Genomic DNA, 16550 nt, shown 5'->3' with positions numbered 1-16550 from the left:
CAGAGCACTGTACAGAGCGCCTTGGGAAAGGACACTACAATAGACAAATTCTATTGTCTGTTGCGTCTCTTGCGGGGGGGATGTGAAATTTACTAAAGGAAATGGGTCTGGCTGGTTTTTTTCCACCATTTTGCAGCAGGGAATGCAGGTTTCCTCTTGTCATTCAGGGAAAGGAATGACTGGGAAATTGGTACTAGTTAGTCGTTTACCCATTAGAGATTCATTCAATTGTATTTATTGAGCGCTTACTATGTGCAGAGCACTGTACAGAGCGCCTTGGGAAAGGACACTACAATAGACAAATTCTATTGTCTGTTGTGCGTGCGCACACACACACACACACACACCCCACACACCCCCCAGTGTATATCAATCAATCGTATTTATTGAGCACTTACTATGTGCAGAGCACTGTACTAAGCGCTTGGGAAGCACAAATTGGCAACATATAGAGACAGTCCCTACCCAACAGTGGGTATATCCTACACTGTATATCCACGGCCTAAGTGAGAAGCAGCGTGGCTCAATGGAAAGAGCCCGGGCTTTGGAGTCAGAGGTCATGGGTTCGAATCCCAGCTCTGCCACATGTCTGCTGGGTGACCCAGGGCAAGTCACCTCACTTCTCTGGGCCTCAGTTCCCTCATCTGTAAAATGGGGGTGAAGACTGTGAGCCCCCCGTGGGACAACTTGATCACCTTGTATTCCCCCCCAGTGCTTAGAACAGTGCTTTGCAAGTAGTAAGCACTTAACAAATGTCATTATTATTATTATTATTGTCCATGAGAGGGGAGACAACTTTATTGCACGAGCAAAAGCCAAGTCTTCCCTCGGTTCCCACAGTTCCATACCCTCGGGGGGCCCCAGAAAATGCCTCTCGTAGTCTTAGAAGCCCACAGGGCTTTTGCTCCCTGAATTCCACGAGGGACTGAGGAAAATGGGGTGGGAGGGAGGTGAAAGTGGGGTCTGGGCTGCTGCGGTCCTCAAGGTAACGGTGTTTGAGTGGGAAGGGGGAGAAGGACACCCCCATATACACATCCTTAGTAGAAGACAAGGTGCTTGTTGGGCGGGACTCCACAGCTGGCCTTGTGCTCTTCGAACATCTCCTCTATGGCTTCCATGTAGAGCTGGTGGTAGTGGTTAACCTCCTCCAGGGTCGGGTTAGGGTTGTGGGGAACCGGGATCGGGCGACCCACTGCCGGGGGTTGGGGGGAGGACGGGGAGAGAGAGACAGAAAGAGAGAGATTAATGTCAGTCACGTCACCCCCTTTGGACCGTAAGCTCACTGGGGCATCATCATCCTCAATCGTATTTATTGAGCGCTTACGATGTGCAGAGCACTGGACTAAGCGCTTGGGAAGTACAAATTGGCAACATAAGGGCAGGGAACGTATCTTCCGATTCGGTCCTAAGAAGCAGCGTGGCCTACAGGATGGAGCATGGGGCTGGGACTCAGAAGAACCTGGGTTCGAATGCCGGCTCCGCCACTTGTCTGCTGTGTGCCCTTGAGCAAGTCACTTCACTCCTCTGGGCCGCAGTTCCCTCCTCTGCAAAATGGGGTTGAAGATTGAAAGCCCCATGTGGAACAGGGACTGTGTCCAACCCGATTATCTTGAATTCATTCATTCATTCATTCCATTCATTCAATCGTGTTTATTGAGCGCTTACTGTGTGCAGAGCACTGGACTAAGCGCTTGGGAAGTCCAAGTTGGCAGCATATAGAGATGGTCCCTACCCAACAGTGGGCTCACAGTCTAGAAGGGGGAGACAGAGAACAAAACAAAACATACTAACAAAATAAAATAAATAGAATATGTACAAGTAAAATAGAGTAATAAATATGTACAAACATATTCATTCATTCATTCAATCATACTTATTGAGCGCTTACTGTGTGCAGAGCACTGGAATAAGCGCTTGGGAAGTCCAAGTTGGCAGCATATAGAGATGGTCCCTACCCAACAGTGGGCTCACAGTCTAGAAGGGGGAGACAGAGAACAAAACATACTAACAAAATAAAATAAATAGAATATGTACAAGTAAAATAGAGTAATAATAATAATATATAATATTATAGAGTAACAATATTAGAGTAATTAAGAGTAATAATAACCAAAGCAGCAATGTTCTTACTACCGCAGGGCTTAGACAGTGCCTGGTCCAGAGTCAGCGCTTAACAAATACCACAGTTATTATTATTATTATTACTCCCCCAAGCTCTTGGTAAAGTGCTCTGCTCACAGTAAGTTCTCAGTAAATACAATTATTATTATTATTATTATTTCCCCAAGCACTAAGTACAGTGCTCTGCACACAGTAAGTGCTCAATAATAACAATTACTGTTATTACTCTCCCATGCTCTTGGTAAAGTGCTCTGCTCACAGTAAGTGCTCAGTAAATACAATTATTATTATTATTATTATTCCCCCAAGCACTAAGTACAGTGCTCTGCACACAGTTAAGTGCTCAATAATAACAATTATTATTATTACTCTCCCATGCTCTTGGTAAAGTGCTCTGCTCAAAGTAAGTGCTCAGTAAATACAATTATTATTATTATTATTCCCCCAAGCACTAAGTAGAGTGCTCCGCACACAGTAAGTGCTCAATAATAACAATTATTATTACTACTCTCCCATGCTTTTGGTAAAGTGCTCTACTCACAGTAAGTGCTCAGTAAATTATTATTATTATTATTATTATTATTCCCCCAAGCACTAAGTACAGTGCTCTGCACACAGTAAGTGCTCCATAATAACAATTATTATTATTACTCTCCCAAGCACTTAGTGCAGTGCTCTGCACATAGCAAGTGCTCAATACCACAATTATTATTGTTATTACTCTCTCAAGGGCTTAGTGCAGTGCTCTGCACATAGCAAGTGATCAATACCACAATTATTACTATTATTGCTCTCTCAAGCGCTTAGTGCCGTGCTCTGCACATAGCAAGTGCTCAATACCACAATTATTATTACTCTCTCAAGCACTTAGTGCAGTGCTCTGCACATAGCCAGTGCTCAATACCACAATTATTATTATTATTGCTCTCTCAAGCGCTCAGTGCCGTGCTCTGCACATAGCAAGTGCTCAATACCACAATTATTATTATTATTACTCTCTCAAGCGCTTAGTGCCGTGCTCTGCACATAGCCAGTGCTCAATACCACAATTATTATTACTCTCTCAAGCACTTAGTGCAGTGCTCTGCACATAGCAAGTGCTCAATACCACAATTATTATTATTATTGCTCTCTCAAGCGCTTAGTGCAGTGCTCTGCACATAGCAAGTGCTCAATACCACAATTATTATTACTCTCTCAAGCACTTAGTGCAGTGCTCTGCACATAGCAAGTGCTCAACACCACAATTATTATTATTACTCTCTCAAGCACCCAGTGCAGTGCTCTGCACATAGCCAGTGCTCAATACCACAATTATTATTACTCTCTCAAGCGCTTAGTGCAGTGCTCTGCACATAGCAAGTGCTCAATACCACAATTATTATTATTATTACTCTCTCAAGCGCTCAGTGCCGTGCTCTGCACATAGCAAGTGCTCAATACCACAATTATTATTACTCTCGCAAGCGTTTAGTGCCGTGCTCTGCACATAACCAGTGCTCAACACCACAATTATTATTATTACTCTCTCAAGCACTCAGTGCAGTGCTCTGCACATAGCCAGTGCTCAATACCACAATTATTATTACTCTCTCAAGCACTTAGTGCAGTGCTCTGCACATAGCCAGTGCTCAATACCACAATTATTATTATTATTGCTCTCTCAAGCGCTCAGTGCCGTGCTCTGCACGTAGCAAGTGCTCAATACCACAATTATTATTATTATTACTCTCTCAAGCACTCACTGCAGTACTCTGCACATAGCAAGTGTTCAATACCACAATTATTATTATTACTCTCTCAAGGGCTCAGTGCAGTGCTTTGCACATAGCAAGTGCTCAATACCACAATTATTATTATTATTACTCTCTCAAGCGCTCAGTGCAGTGCTCTGCACATAGCCAGTGCTCAATATCACAATTATTATTACTCTCTCAAGCATTTAGTGCAGTGCTCTGCACATAGCAAGTGCTCAATACCACAATTATTATTATTATTGCTCTCTCAAGCGCTCAGTGCCGTGCTCTGCACATAGCCAGTGCTCAACACCACAATTATTATTATTACTCTCTCAAGCGCTCAGTGCCATGCTCTGCACATAGCAAGTGCTCAATACCACAATTATTATTACTCTCTCAAGCGTTTAGTGCAGTGCTCTGCACATAGCTCAGTGCTCAATACCACAATCATTATTATTATCGCTCTCTCAAGCGCTCAGTGCCGTGCTCTGCACATAGCAGGCACTCAATAAATACTATTGATTGGTTGAGTTAGCAGGAGGCAGAAAAGCAGGCCGTCCCGCCAGGCGGAGGGCCATTAAAAAGTCTTCGGAGGAGAAGGGTCCGGCTGGATGGGATGCTCACCGACGGTGGTGACGGGCTTGCGGAAGGGCAGGAGACCCCAGGAGTGGGGCCAGATCAGGCCGCGGCCCCAGAAGAGGCAGGGCGAGAAGCCCATGAGGGTCTTGAAGGCCCGCTGCAGGCGGCGGGCACGGCTGCCCTCCTCGAACACCACCTGGGAGAAGATCTCGTTCTCGCCAAAGGAGTAAACTGGGACGAGGGAGGCCCTGTGGGGGAGGCACAAGAAGGGAGGGGGACAAGCCTACTTTCACACCCCCCCCCCCCCCAGATTAACACACATTCATTCATTCGATCGTATTTAATATTTAATTTCATTCATTCACATTTAGACTGTGAGCCCACTGTTGGGTAGGGACTGTCTCTATGTGATGCCAATTTGTACTTCCCAAGCGCTTAGTACAGTGCTCTGCACATAGTAAGCGCTCAATAAATACGATTGATTGATTGATTCATTCATTCATTCATTCGCTCGTATATGTTGCCAACTTGTACTTCCCAAGCGCTTAGTGCAGTGCTCCGCACAGCACTCAGTAAGCGCTCAATAAAGACGATACAAAGGCCTCCAGGAGGCCTTCCCAGACTGAGCCCCCTCCTTCCCCACAGCACCTGTATTTATGTATATATGTTTGTACGTATTTATTACTCCATTTATTTTACTTGTACACATCTATTCTATTTATTTTATTTTGTTAATATGTTTGGTTTTGTTCTCTGTCTCCCCCTTCTAGACTGTGAGCCCACTGTTGGGTAGGGACCGTCTCTGTATGTTGCCAACGTGGACTTCCCAAGCGCTTAGTACAGTGCTCCACACAGCACACAGTAAGCGCTCAATAAATACGATACGAAGGCCTCCAGGAGGCCTTCCCAGATTGAGCCCCCACCTTCCTCTTCCCCTCCTCCCCCTCTCCACCCCCCCGCCTTACCTCCTTCCCTTCCCCACAGCACCTGTATTTATGTATATATGTTTGTACGTATTTATTACTCTGTTTATTTTTTTATTTTACTTGTACATATCTATTCTATTTATCTTATTTTGTTAATATGTTTTGTTTTGTTCTCTGTCTCCCCCTTCTAGACTGTGAGCCCACTGTTGGGTAGGGACCGTCTCTAGATGTTGCCAACTTGTACTTCCCAAGCGCTTAGTACAGTGCTCCGCACAGCACACAGTAAGTGCTCAATAAATACGATACGAAGGCCTCCAGGAGGCCTTCCCAGATTGAGCCACCACCTTCCTCTTCCCCTCCTCCCCCTCTCCACCCCCCCGCCTTACCTCCTTCCCTTCCCCACAGCACCTGTATTTATGTATATATGTTTGTATGTATTTATTATCATCGATCGTGTTTATTGAGCGCTTACTATGTGCAGAGCACTGTACTAAGCGCTTGGGAAGTACAAATTGGCAACATATAGCGACAGTCCCTACCCAACAGTGGGCTCACAGTCTAAAAGGGGGAGACAGAGAACAAAACCAAACATACTAACAAAATTATTATTATTATTATTACTAACAAAATTATTTATTACTCTATTTATTTTTTTATTTTACTTGTACATATCTATTCTATTTATTTTATTTTGTTAATATGTTTTGTTCTCTGTCTCCCCCTTCTAGACTGTGAGCCCACTGTGGGGTAGGGACCGTCTCTATATGTTGCCAACTTGGACTTCCCAAGCGCTTAGTATAGTGCTCTGCACACAGTAAGCGCTCAATAAATACGATTGATTGATTGATTGATTGATTGATTGATTGATTGATTTACTGACTGCAGGGCACTGTACCAAGCTCATGGGAGAGCCCAACAGAACAGACACACTCCCTGCCCAAGACGAGCTTATAGTCTAGGGGGGAGACACACATTCATAGAACTAAATCATATATATGGACATAAGTGTAGTGGGGCTGGGAGTGGGGGGTGAATAAACACACACACACACACACACACACACACACACACACACACACACACACACACAATGTACACGTGCCGTGGCTAGAAGGGAAATTTCTTGAGGCACCGAAAGGAAAGGGGAAGGAGCGTGGCCTAGTGAATAAAGCCCAGGCAAGGAAGTTGGGGCTCTAATTCCGGATCCGCCACTTGTCTGCTGTGTGACGTCACTTCACTTCTCTGGACCTCAGTTACCTCACCTGTAAAATGGGGATTAAGATTGTGAGCCCCACGTGGGCAAAGACTGTGTCCCACCTGATTAGCTTGCATCCACCCCAGCACCTAGTATAGTGCCTGGCACAGAGTAAGTGCTTAACACCATTAGCTTTTAGACTGTGAGCCCGTTGTGAGCAGGGATTGTCTCTATATGTGGCCGATTTGTACTTCCCAAGCGCCTAGTCCAGTGCTCTGCACACAGTAAGTGCTCAATAAATATGATTGAATGAGTGAATGAATGAATAGTGCTCCAGCTTTTAGAACAGTGCTTGGCATATAGAAAGCGCTTAACACCATTAGCTTTTAGATTGTGAGCCTGTTGTGGGCAGGGATTGTCTCTATATGTGGCCGATTTGTACTTCCCAAGCGCTTAGTCCGGTGCTCTGCATACAGTAAGCGCTCAATAAATACAATTGAAAGAATGAATGAATAGTGCTCCAATGCTTAGAACAGTGTTTGGCACATAGAAAGCGCTTAACACCATTACCTTTCAGATTGTGAGCCCGTTGTGGGCAGGGATTGTCTCTTGAATTGTACTTTCCAAGCGCTTAAGACAGTGCTCTGCACACAGTAAGCGCTTAATATATATTATATACCTGTATATATATGTATATATATATATATCTGTATATATGTATATATGTTTGTACATATTTATTACTCTATTTATTTATTTATTTATTTATTTTACTTGTACATATCTATTCTATTTATTTTATTTTGTTAGTATGTTTGGTTTTGTTCTCTGTCTCCCCCTTTCAGACTGTGAGCCCAGTGTTGGGTAGGGACTGTCTCTATGTGTTGCCAACCTGTATTTCCCAAGCACATAGTACAATGCTCTGCACGCAGTAAGCGCTCAATAAATACGATTGATTGATTGATTGATTAATATGATTAAATGAATGTATGGTGCTCCAGCACGTAGAACAGTGCTTGGTACATAGAAAGCGCTTAATAAATACCATTATTATTATTATTATTATTATTATTAGTGTGTCTCAGCCCAGGTCTCGACCCCCGGCCCACGTCCTTCCCCTGGCCCGGAATGCCCTCTCTCCGCACATCCGCCAAGCTAGCTCTCTTCCTCCCCTCAAGGCCCTACCGAGAGCTCACCTCCTCCAGGAAGCCTTCCCAGACTGAGCCCTTTTTCCTCCCCCCAACCCCCCTCACCCTACCTCCTTCCCCTCCCCACAGCACCTGTATATATGTTTGTACAGATTTATCACTTTTTATTTTACTTGTACATATTTACTATTCTATTTATTTTGTCAATGATGCGCATCTAGCTTTATTTCCATTTATTCTGATGACTTGACACGTGTCCACATGTTTTGTTTTGTTGTCTGTCTCCCCCTTCTGTTCATTCATTCGTTCAATCGTATTTACTGAGCGCTTACTGTGTGCAGAGCACTGTACTAAGCGCATGGGAAGTACAAGTTGGCAACACATAGAGACGGTCCCTACCCAACAGCGGGCTCACAGTCTAGAAGGGGGAGACAGACAACAAAACAAATTAACAAAATAAATATGTACCAGTAAAATAGAGTAATAAATCTGTACAAACATATATACAGGTGCTGTGGGGAGGGGAAGGAGGTAGGGCGGGGGGGATGGGGAGGGGGAGAGGAAGGAGGGGGTTCAGTCTGGGAAGGCCTCCTGGAGGAGGTGACTTCTAGACTGTGAGCCCGCTGTTGGGTAGGGACCGTCTCTATATGTTGCCAACTTGTCCTTCCCAAGTGCTTAGTCCAGTGCTCTGCACACAGTAAGCGCTCAATAAATGCGATTCTGGGCCTCAGTGACCTCATCTGTAATAACGGGAATTGAGACGGTGAGCCCCACGTGGGACAACCTGTATATATGTTGTTACATATTTATTGCTCTGGTTATTTTACTTGTACATATTTATTCTATTGATTTTATTTGGTTTCTATGTTTTGTTTTGTTGTCTGTCTCCCCCTTCTAGACTGTGAGCCCGCTGTTGGGTAGGGACCGTCTCTATTTCTAGACTGTGAGCCCACTGTTGGGTAGGGACCGTCTCTATATGTTGCCAACTTGTCCTTCCCAAGCGCTTAGTACAGTGCTCTGCACACAGTAAGCACTCAATTCATTCACTCATTCAGTCATATTTATTGAGCGCTTACTGTGTGCAGAGCACTGGACTAAGCGCTTGGGAAGTACAAGTTGGCAACATATAGCGATGGTCCCTACCCAACATTCATTCATTCATTCAATCGTATTTATTGAGCGCTTACTGTGTGCAGAGCACTGGACTAAGCGCTGGGGAAGGACAAGTTGGCAACATATAGAGACGGTCCCTAAGCAACAGTGTGCTCACAGTCTAGAAATACGATTGATTGAATGAATATGTTGCCAACTTGTCCTTCCCAAGTGCTTAGTACAGCACTGGACTAAGCGCTTGGGAAGGACAAGTTGGCAACATACAGAGACGGTTCCTACCCAACAGTGGGCTCACAGTCTAGAAATACGATTGAATGAATGAATATGTTGCCAACTTGTCCTTCCCAAGCGCTTAGTCCAGTGCTCTGCACACAGTAAGCACTCAATTTGCTTACTGTGTGCAGAGCACTGTACTAAGCGCTGGGGAAGTCCAAGTTGGCAACAGAGAGAGACGGTCCCTACCCAACAGTGGGCTCACAGTCTAGAAATACGATTGAATGAATGGATATGTTGCCAATTTGTCCTTCCCCAGCGCTTAGTCCAGTGCTCTGCACACAGTAAGCACTCAATTTGCTTACTGTGTGCAGAGCACTGGACTAAGCGCTGGGGAAGTCCAAGTTGGCAACATACAGAGATGGTCCCTACCCAACAGTGGGCTCACGGTCTAGAAATACGATTGAATGAATGGATATGTTGCCAACTTGTCTTTCCCAAGCACTTGGTCCAGTGCTCTGCACACAGTAAGTGCTCAATAAATATGAATGAATGAATGAATGAATGAATCATCATCATCATCAATCGTATTTATTGAGCGCTTACCATGTGCAGAGCACTGTACTAAGCGCTTGGGAAGTCCAAATTGGCAACATATAGAGACGGCCCCTACCCAACAGTAGGCTCACAGTCTAAAAGGGGGAGACAGAGAACAAAACCAAACATACTAACAAAATAAAATAAATAGAATAGATATGTACAAGTAGAATAAATAAACAGAGGGATGGATGGATGGATGGATGAATGAATGAATTATATGTATATATGTTTGTACATATTTATTTACTCTATTTATTTATTTATTTATTTTATTTGTACATATCTTTCTATTTATTTTGTTCGTATGTTTGGTTTTGTTCTCTGTCTCCCCCTTCTAGACTGTGAGCCCACTGTTGGGTAGGGACCGTCTCTATATGTTGCCAATTTGTACTTCCCAAGCGCTTAGTACAGTGCTCTGCACGTAGTAAGTGCTCAATAAATACGATTGATGAAGAACGAACGAACGAACGAACGAACGAACGAACGAACGAACGAACGAACGAACGAACGAACGAACGAACGAACGAACGAACGAACGAACGAACGAACGAACGAACGAACGAACGAACGAACGAACGAACGAACGAACGAACGAACGAACGAACGAACGAACGAACGAACGAACGAACGAACGAACGAACGAACGAACGAACGAACGAACGAACGAACGAACGAACGAACGAACGAACGAACGAACGAACGAACGAACGAACGAACGAACGAACGAACGAACGAACGATTGAATGAAGCGAGCCCGGCTTCCGGATCGTCCCTAGTCCGGCCGGGCACTTTCCGAAGCTATTTCGTCACCAAGCCCCGCCCCCTGAAAGGCGCATGCGCACCCCCCACGGAGCGGCGCACGCGCACCCCCGCCCCCACGGAGCTGCGCGTGCGCACCCGCGCACCGCCCCCCGGCGGGCTCCTGGCCCCGACGCCTGCGCACTGACCCGTGCTTCAGCGCCAGGCGCACAAAGCCTTTGCGCTTGCGCAGAGTGAGGCAGTGTTCGCCCGGCCTGCAGTCGAGGGACTCGTTGGCTCCTCCGACCACGATGACGACGGCCTGCCCGCAGCCTCGCCCGGGGCCGGACAGGAGGAAGTCCAGGGATTCGCGGCTCACGGGGCACACACCTAACAAACCGTGGGGAGGCCGGGGGCACCCCCTACTGAGAGCTCACCTCCTCCAGGAGGCCTTCCCAGGCTGAGCCCCCTCCTTCCTCTCCCCTTCGTCCCCCTCTCCATTCCCCCCATCTTACCTCCTTCCCTTCCCCACAGCACCTGTATATATGTTTGTACAGATTTATTACTGTAGTTATTTATTTTACATGTACCTATCTATTCTATTTATTTTGTTAGTATGTTTGGTTTTGTTCTCTGTCTCCCCCTTCTAGACTGTGAGCCCACTGTTGGGTAGGGACTGTCGCTGTATGTCGCCAACTTGGACTTCCCAAGCGCTTCAGTACAGTGCTCTGCACACAGTAAGCGCTCAATAAACACGATTGATTGATTGATTCCAATCCCACCCCTGCCACTTGGCCGCTTCTAGACTGTGAGCCCCCTGTTGCGTAGGGACTGTCTCTATATGTTGCCAACTTGGACTTCCCAGGCGCTTAGTCCAGTGCTCTGCACACAGTAAGCGCTCAATAAGTACAATTGATTGATTGATAACAGGCACCGAGAAGTCAAAAGACTTGCCCAAAGTTGCCCAGCAGACAAGTGGCGGCGTCAGGATTAGAACCCAGGTTCTCTTAACTCCAGGGCCCGGGCTCCATCCATTAGGCCACACTGCTTCTATGCAACCCACTCTGTTCCCAGGGCCTTCTCTTCCGCAGCCTGTCTCCCAGAGAGCCAGAGGCTTCTCTGCCGCATCCCCTCTCTGTCCCCCAGGCAAGAGCCTTCTCCTTCCGCAGCCTCTGTTTCCCCAAGAGTGAGAGCCTTCTCCTCTGCATCCCTGATCTCTTCCCAAGGCAATTCCTCCTCCCCAGGCCCTAGCTCGAGAGCCTTCTCCCCTGCATCCCTGATCTGTTCCCAAGGCAATTCCTCCTCCCCAGGCCCTAGCTCACCGGCACTCATGAGGTAGTCACGGTAGATCGGGATCCTGAAGAGACCGGCCAGTACGGCCACGGTGACCCGGAGCCCAGGGAAGAGGCGGGAGAAACCGACGGGGTTCATGGTGAAGTTGCAGAAGCAGCCGATGCCCATGATCCCGTGGGGATGGTAGCCAAAGATGTACTTCCCCTGGGGGGGCAGCTCGGCCGTCTTCACCAGCTAGAGGAAGGGAGTGGGGGAATAAGTCAGGGGTAATAATAATAATAATAATGGCATTTATTAAGCGCTTACTATGTGCAAAGCACTGTTCTAAGCGCCGGAGAGGTTACAAGGTGATCAGGTTGTCCCACGGGGGGCTCACAGTCTTAATCCCCATTTTACAGATGAGGGAACTGAGGCCCAGAGAAGTGACTTGCCCACAGTCACACAGCTGACAAGTGGCGGAGCCGGAATTTGAACCCACGACCTCTGACTCCCAAGCCCGGGCTCTTTCCGTTGAGCCACGCTGCTTCTCCAATAAATAGTAGTAATGATAATAATGGTATTTGTTAAGCCCTTACTGTGTGCCATGCCCTGTACTAATTCTTGGGATAGATACAAGGAAATTGGGTCGGACACAGTCCCCGTCCCACTTGAGGCTCCCAGTCTTCATCCCCGTTTTACAGATGAGGTCACAGGCGCAGAGAAGTGAAGTGACTTGCCCAAGGTCACACAGCAGGATACAAGCAGATGGGGGCGGGGGTGGGGAAGTGAGAAAGGAGTTGGGAGCCCCCCCCTCTGTTGAGGTGGAACGGGGGAGATCATCAATCGTATTTATTGAGCGCTTACTGTGTGCAGAGCACTGTACTAAGCGAGATGATGATAACTGGTATTTTGTGCAGGGCTTACCGTGTGCCAAGCATTGGACTAAGCACTGGGGTAAAATGCAAGGTAATCGGGTTGGATACAGTGAGAAGCTGTGTGGCCTCGTGGGAACAGCTCAGGCCTGGAAGTTAGAGGACTTGGGTTCTAATTCCGACTCCGCCACGTCCGCCGTGGGACCTTGGGCAAGTCGCTTCACTTCTCTGGGCCTCAGTTACCTCACCTTAAAATGGGGGTTAAGACTGGGACCCTTATGTGGCACAGAGACTGTGTCCAACCCACTTATCTTGTATCTAACCCAGTGCTTAATAGAGTGCTTGGCACATAATTATTAGTACTGTCATTATTATTAATGCTAATAATAATGATGATAAGCCCTGCCCACCTGGGGCTCCCAGGCTAAGTCGATGGGGGAAATCAGATACTGAATTCTCATTTTATAGATGAAACTGAGGTTGAGGAGTTGCAATTTGTCCAGGGTCACACAGCAGGTAAGTGCCGGAGTTCAAACTCAAGCCATCATCATCATCCTCATCAATCGTATTTATTGAGTGCTTACTATGTGCAGAGCACTGTACTAAGCGCTTGGGAAGTACAAATTGGCAACATATAGAGACAGTCCCTACCCAACAGTGGGCTCACAGTCTAAAAGGGGGAGACAGAGAACAAAACCAAACATACTAACAAAATAAGATAAATAGAATAGATCTGTACAAGTAAAATAAATAAATAAATAGGGTAATAAATATGTACAAATAAATATGTGCAAGCCATCCGATTCCAGGGCTCTATGGGTTGTGTGGCATGGTGGTGGTTGTGTGATGCCCTCTCACCTTGACGGGATAATAATCCCGCATGTGCTCCCAAATCTTCCAACCCTTCATCCATTCCGAGCGACGTCCACCTGGATTGGGAGAAGCATCTTCTGAATGTGGGTCTCGACAGGTATTTACTGAGCACAAAGACAGTCCCAGGGGCCTAAACACTCAATTCCTGCCCTCGAGGCCTAAAATCTAGAGAGGGAAGTTGGAGACAACTTCCCGTAGATACATACACACAGACATACCAATTTTCTCCCCCTCCTCCAGCTCCTGCTCCCCACATACACACTTCTCCACCCTCCCCGGCCTCCCCCTACAATCCATCAAGGTTGTCAGCTGTGTGCCTCAGTTACCTCATCTGGAAAATGGGGATTAAACTGTAACCCCCAAGTGGGACAACCTGATTACTTTGTATCTCCCCCCCCCACCCGCCCCCAAGTGCTTAGAACAGTGATGATGGCATTTTTTAATGCCAAGTGTGCAAAATGTGGGGCAGGCTTAATCCCCGTTTTCCAGATGAGGTAACTGAGGCACAGAGAAGTGAAGTGACTTGCCCAAGGTCACACAGTTGACAACGTTTTTGACACCTATCTCCATGTTTTGTTGTGTCTCCCCCTTCTAGACTGTGAGTCCGTTGTTGGGTGGGGACCGTCTCTCTATGTTACCGACTTGTACTTCTCAAGCGCTTAGTACACTGCTCTGCACACAGTAAGCGCTCAATAAATACGATTGAATGAATGAATGAACGAAAGTGGCAGTCGGGATTAGAACCCATGACCTCTGGCTCCCAAACCCGGACTCTTTCCACTGGGCTATGCTGCTTCTGTAAGCGCTTAACAAAAATACCATCATTATTATTTATGAAAGGCTTACTATGTGCGGAGCTCGGGAGAGTACAATACAGTTCCCCTCCCATAACGAGCTCAATCAATCAACGGCATTTATTGAGCGCCGACGGTGTGCAGAACATTCAGTCGTATTTATTGAGCGCTTACCGCACTTACTAAGCGTTTGAAAAGTCCAATTCAGCAACTGAGTGCAATAGAGTTCCCCTCCCATAACGAGCTCAATCAATCAACGGCATTTATTGAGCGCCGACGGTGTGCAGGACATTCGGTCGTATTTATTGAGCGCTTACCGCACTTACTAAGCGTTTGAAAAGTCCAATTCAGCAACTGAGTGCACTACAGTTCCCCTCCCATAACGAGCTCAATCAATCAACGACATTTATTGAGCGCCGACGGTGTGCAGAACATTCGGCCGTATTTATTGAGCGCTTACCACGTGCAGAGCACGTGCTCTGCACGTGGTAAGCGCTCAATACGATTGATTGATGATGTACTAAGCGTTTGGAAAGTACAATTCAGCAACCAAGAGAGATCATCCCTGCCCGGGCGGTCGGGAGAGGACAAAACGGAATGAGCGGACCCCGTTCCCCGCTTGTAAGGAGCTCGATCATTCGGTGGTTATTTATTGAGCGCTGACTGCGTGCGGGACGCTGTACTGAGCGCTCGGGAGAGTTCACTACCAGAGAAGGAGCAGCCCCGGGGCCCGGCCCGCACCTTTCTGCGGGGTGTCCCAGTCCAGGTAGAGCCAGATGAGGTAGAGGACCGAAACCGACCACAGCCAAGTGAACAGCAGGTATACAAGGAGGAGAGTAAAGCCAATTCCTGGGAGACAGAAAACGTGGGATCATCAGGATAGACGAGATAATAGATTCCCACCCACCCATTCCCGGGGTCCCCTGAACTCGGCAGCCCCCTCCCCACCGCTCGCCTCACCCATAAAGAGAAAGGTCAACACAAACTGATAGACGGACAAGGCTTCCATCTGCTTCTTCCCCAAAATCATGATGCTTGGGAAGCGGGGGAATAAGGGGAGGGTCTCCGGGCAGGCCTGGGGGAGAAACCACCGGTTATGGGGGGAAAAAGGGGGAAGAGGGTCGCCGGTCCGGCCTGGGGAAAAAAACACCGGTTGTGGGGAAAGAGGGAGGGTCTCCGGATAGGCCCAGGGGGAGCCCACCGGTTATGGGGAGGAAGGGGAAGGGGAGCAGCACCGGCCTGGGGAATAAGGGGAGGGTCTCCGGACAGGCCTGGGGGAGAACCCACCGGTTATGGGGAAGGAAGGGGAGGGTCTCCATACCGGCCTGGGGGAGAAATCACCGGTTGTGGAAAGGGGGAGGGTCTCAGGACCGGCCTGGGGAATAAGGGGAGGGTCTCTGGACAGGCCTGGGGGAGAACCCACCGGTTATGGGGAAGGAAGGGGAGGGTCTCCATGCCGGCCTGGGGGAGAAATCACCGGTTGTGGAAAGGGGGAGGGTCTCAGGACCGGCCTGGGGAATAAGGGGAGGGTCTCCGGACCGGCCTGGGGAAGAAACCACCGGTTGTGGGGAAAGAGGGAGGGTCTCCGGACAGGCCCGGGGGGGGGGGAGCCCACCGGTTATGGGGAGGAAGGGGAAGGGGAGCCGCACCGGCCTGGGGAATAAGGGGAGGGTCTCCGGACAGGCCTGGGGGAGAAATCACCGGTTGTGGAAAGGGGGAGGGTCTCAGGACCGGCCTGGGGAATAAGGGGAGGGTCTCCATACCGGCCTAGGGGAAAAACCACCGGTTGTGGAAAGGGGGAGGGTCTCAGGACCGGCCTGGGGAATAAGGGGAGGGTGTCCATACCGGCCTGGGGGAAAAACCACCGGTTGTGGAAAGGGGGAGGGTCTCAGGACGGGCCTGGGGAAGAAACCACCGGTTATGGGGAGAAGGGGAGAGCCTCCGGCCCGGCCTGGGGAAGAAATCCCCCTCTTGGGGGAGAAGCAATCCATCAATCAATCAATCGTATGTATTGAGCACTTACTGTGTGCAGAGCACTGTACTAAGCGCTTGGGAAGGACAAGTTGGCAACATATAGAGACGGTCCCTACCCAACAGTGGGCTCACAGTCTAAAAGGGGGAGAGGGCGGCTTGAGGGGCAAGTTATGAACCCCCAGATCCCAAGGATGGAGATCTCGAGGAAGGTGGTCAGAGAGAGGATGGGGGGCGGGGGGGGGGGCGGGGGAAGGGGAGGGGGCGAGCTCACCTGAACCAAGTCACGGGTGGGGAGTCCCTGCTCCCAGCCTAAGCCCCCCCAGCCTCCTTCCCCGCTTAATCTTTGAACTTTGCCAGTCGGGGCAGTTTCAAAGTCCGGCGTGTGGAAGGGTG

At 48.2% G+C, this 16550-nt stretch overlaps 1 protein-coding gene across 1 annotated transcript; it reads right to left on the bottom strand.

The window, feature by feature from the left end:
- Positions 1-764: 764 nt before the first annotated feature.
- On the bottom strand, positions 765-16511 carry MOGAT3 (monoacylglycerol O-acyltransferase 3). Its single transcript, XM_038768832.1, has 8 exons — positions 16429-16511; positions 15144-15258; positions 14925-15032; positions 13375-13445; positions 11695-11899; positions 10582-10762; positions 4485-4687; positions 765-1192 (listed from the first exon to the last, which is right to left on the bottom strand). Exons 2-8 carry the CDS (start codon positions 15211-15213, stop codon positions 1038-1040), a joined length of 993 nt encoding a protein of 330 aa, XP_038624760.1. The 5' UTR covers positions 15214-15258; positions 16429-16511; the 3' UTR covers positions 765-1037.
- Between the last annotated feature and the right edge of the window lie 39 nt (positions 16512-16550).

This window comes from Tachyglossus aculeatus, chromosome Y4 (genome assembly GCF_015852505.1).
Source record: "Tachyglossus aculeatus isolate mTacAcu1 chromosome Y4, mTacAcu1.pri, whole genome shotgun sequence".
Lineage (NCBI taxonomy): Eukaryota > Metazoa > Chordata > Mammalia > Monotremata > Tachyglossidae > Tachyglossus > Tachyglossus aculeatus.
The sequence above is the reverse complement of the archived record's forward strand: the minus strand, read 5'-3'. Positions and strand labels throughout refer to the sequence as shown.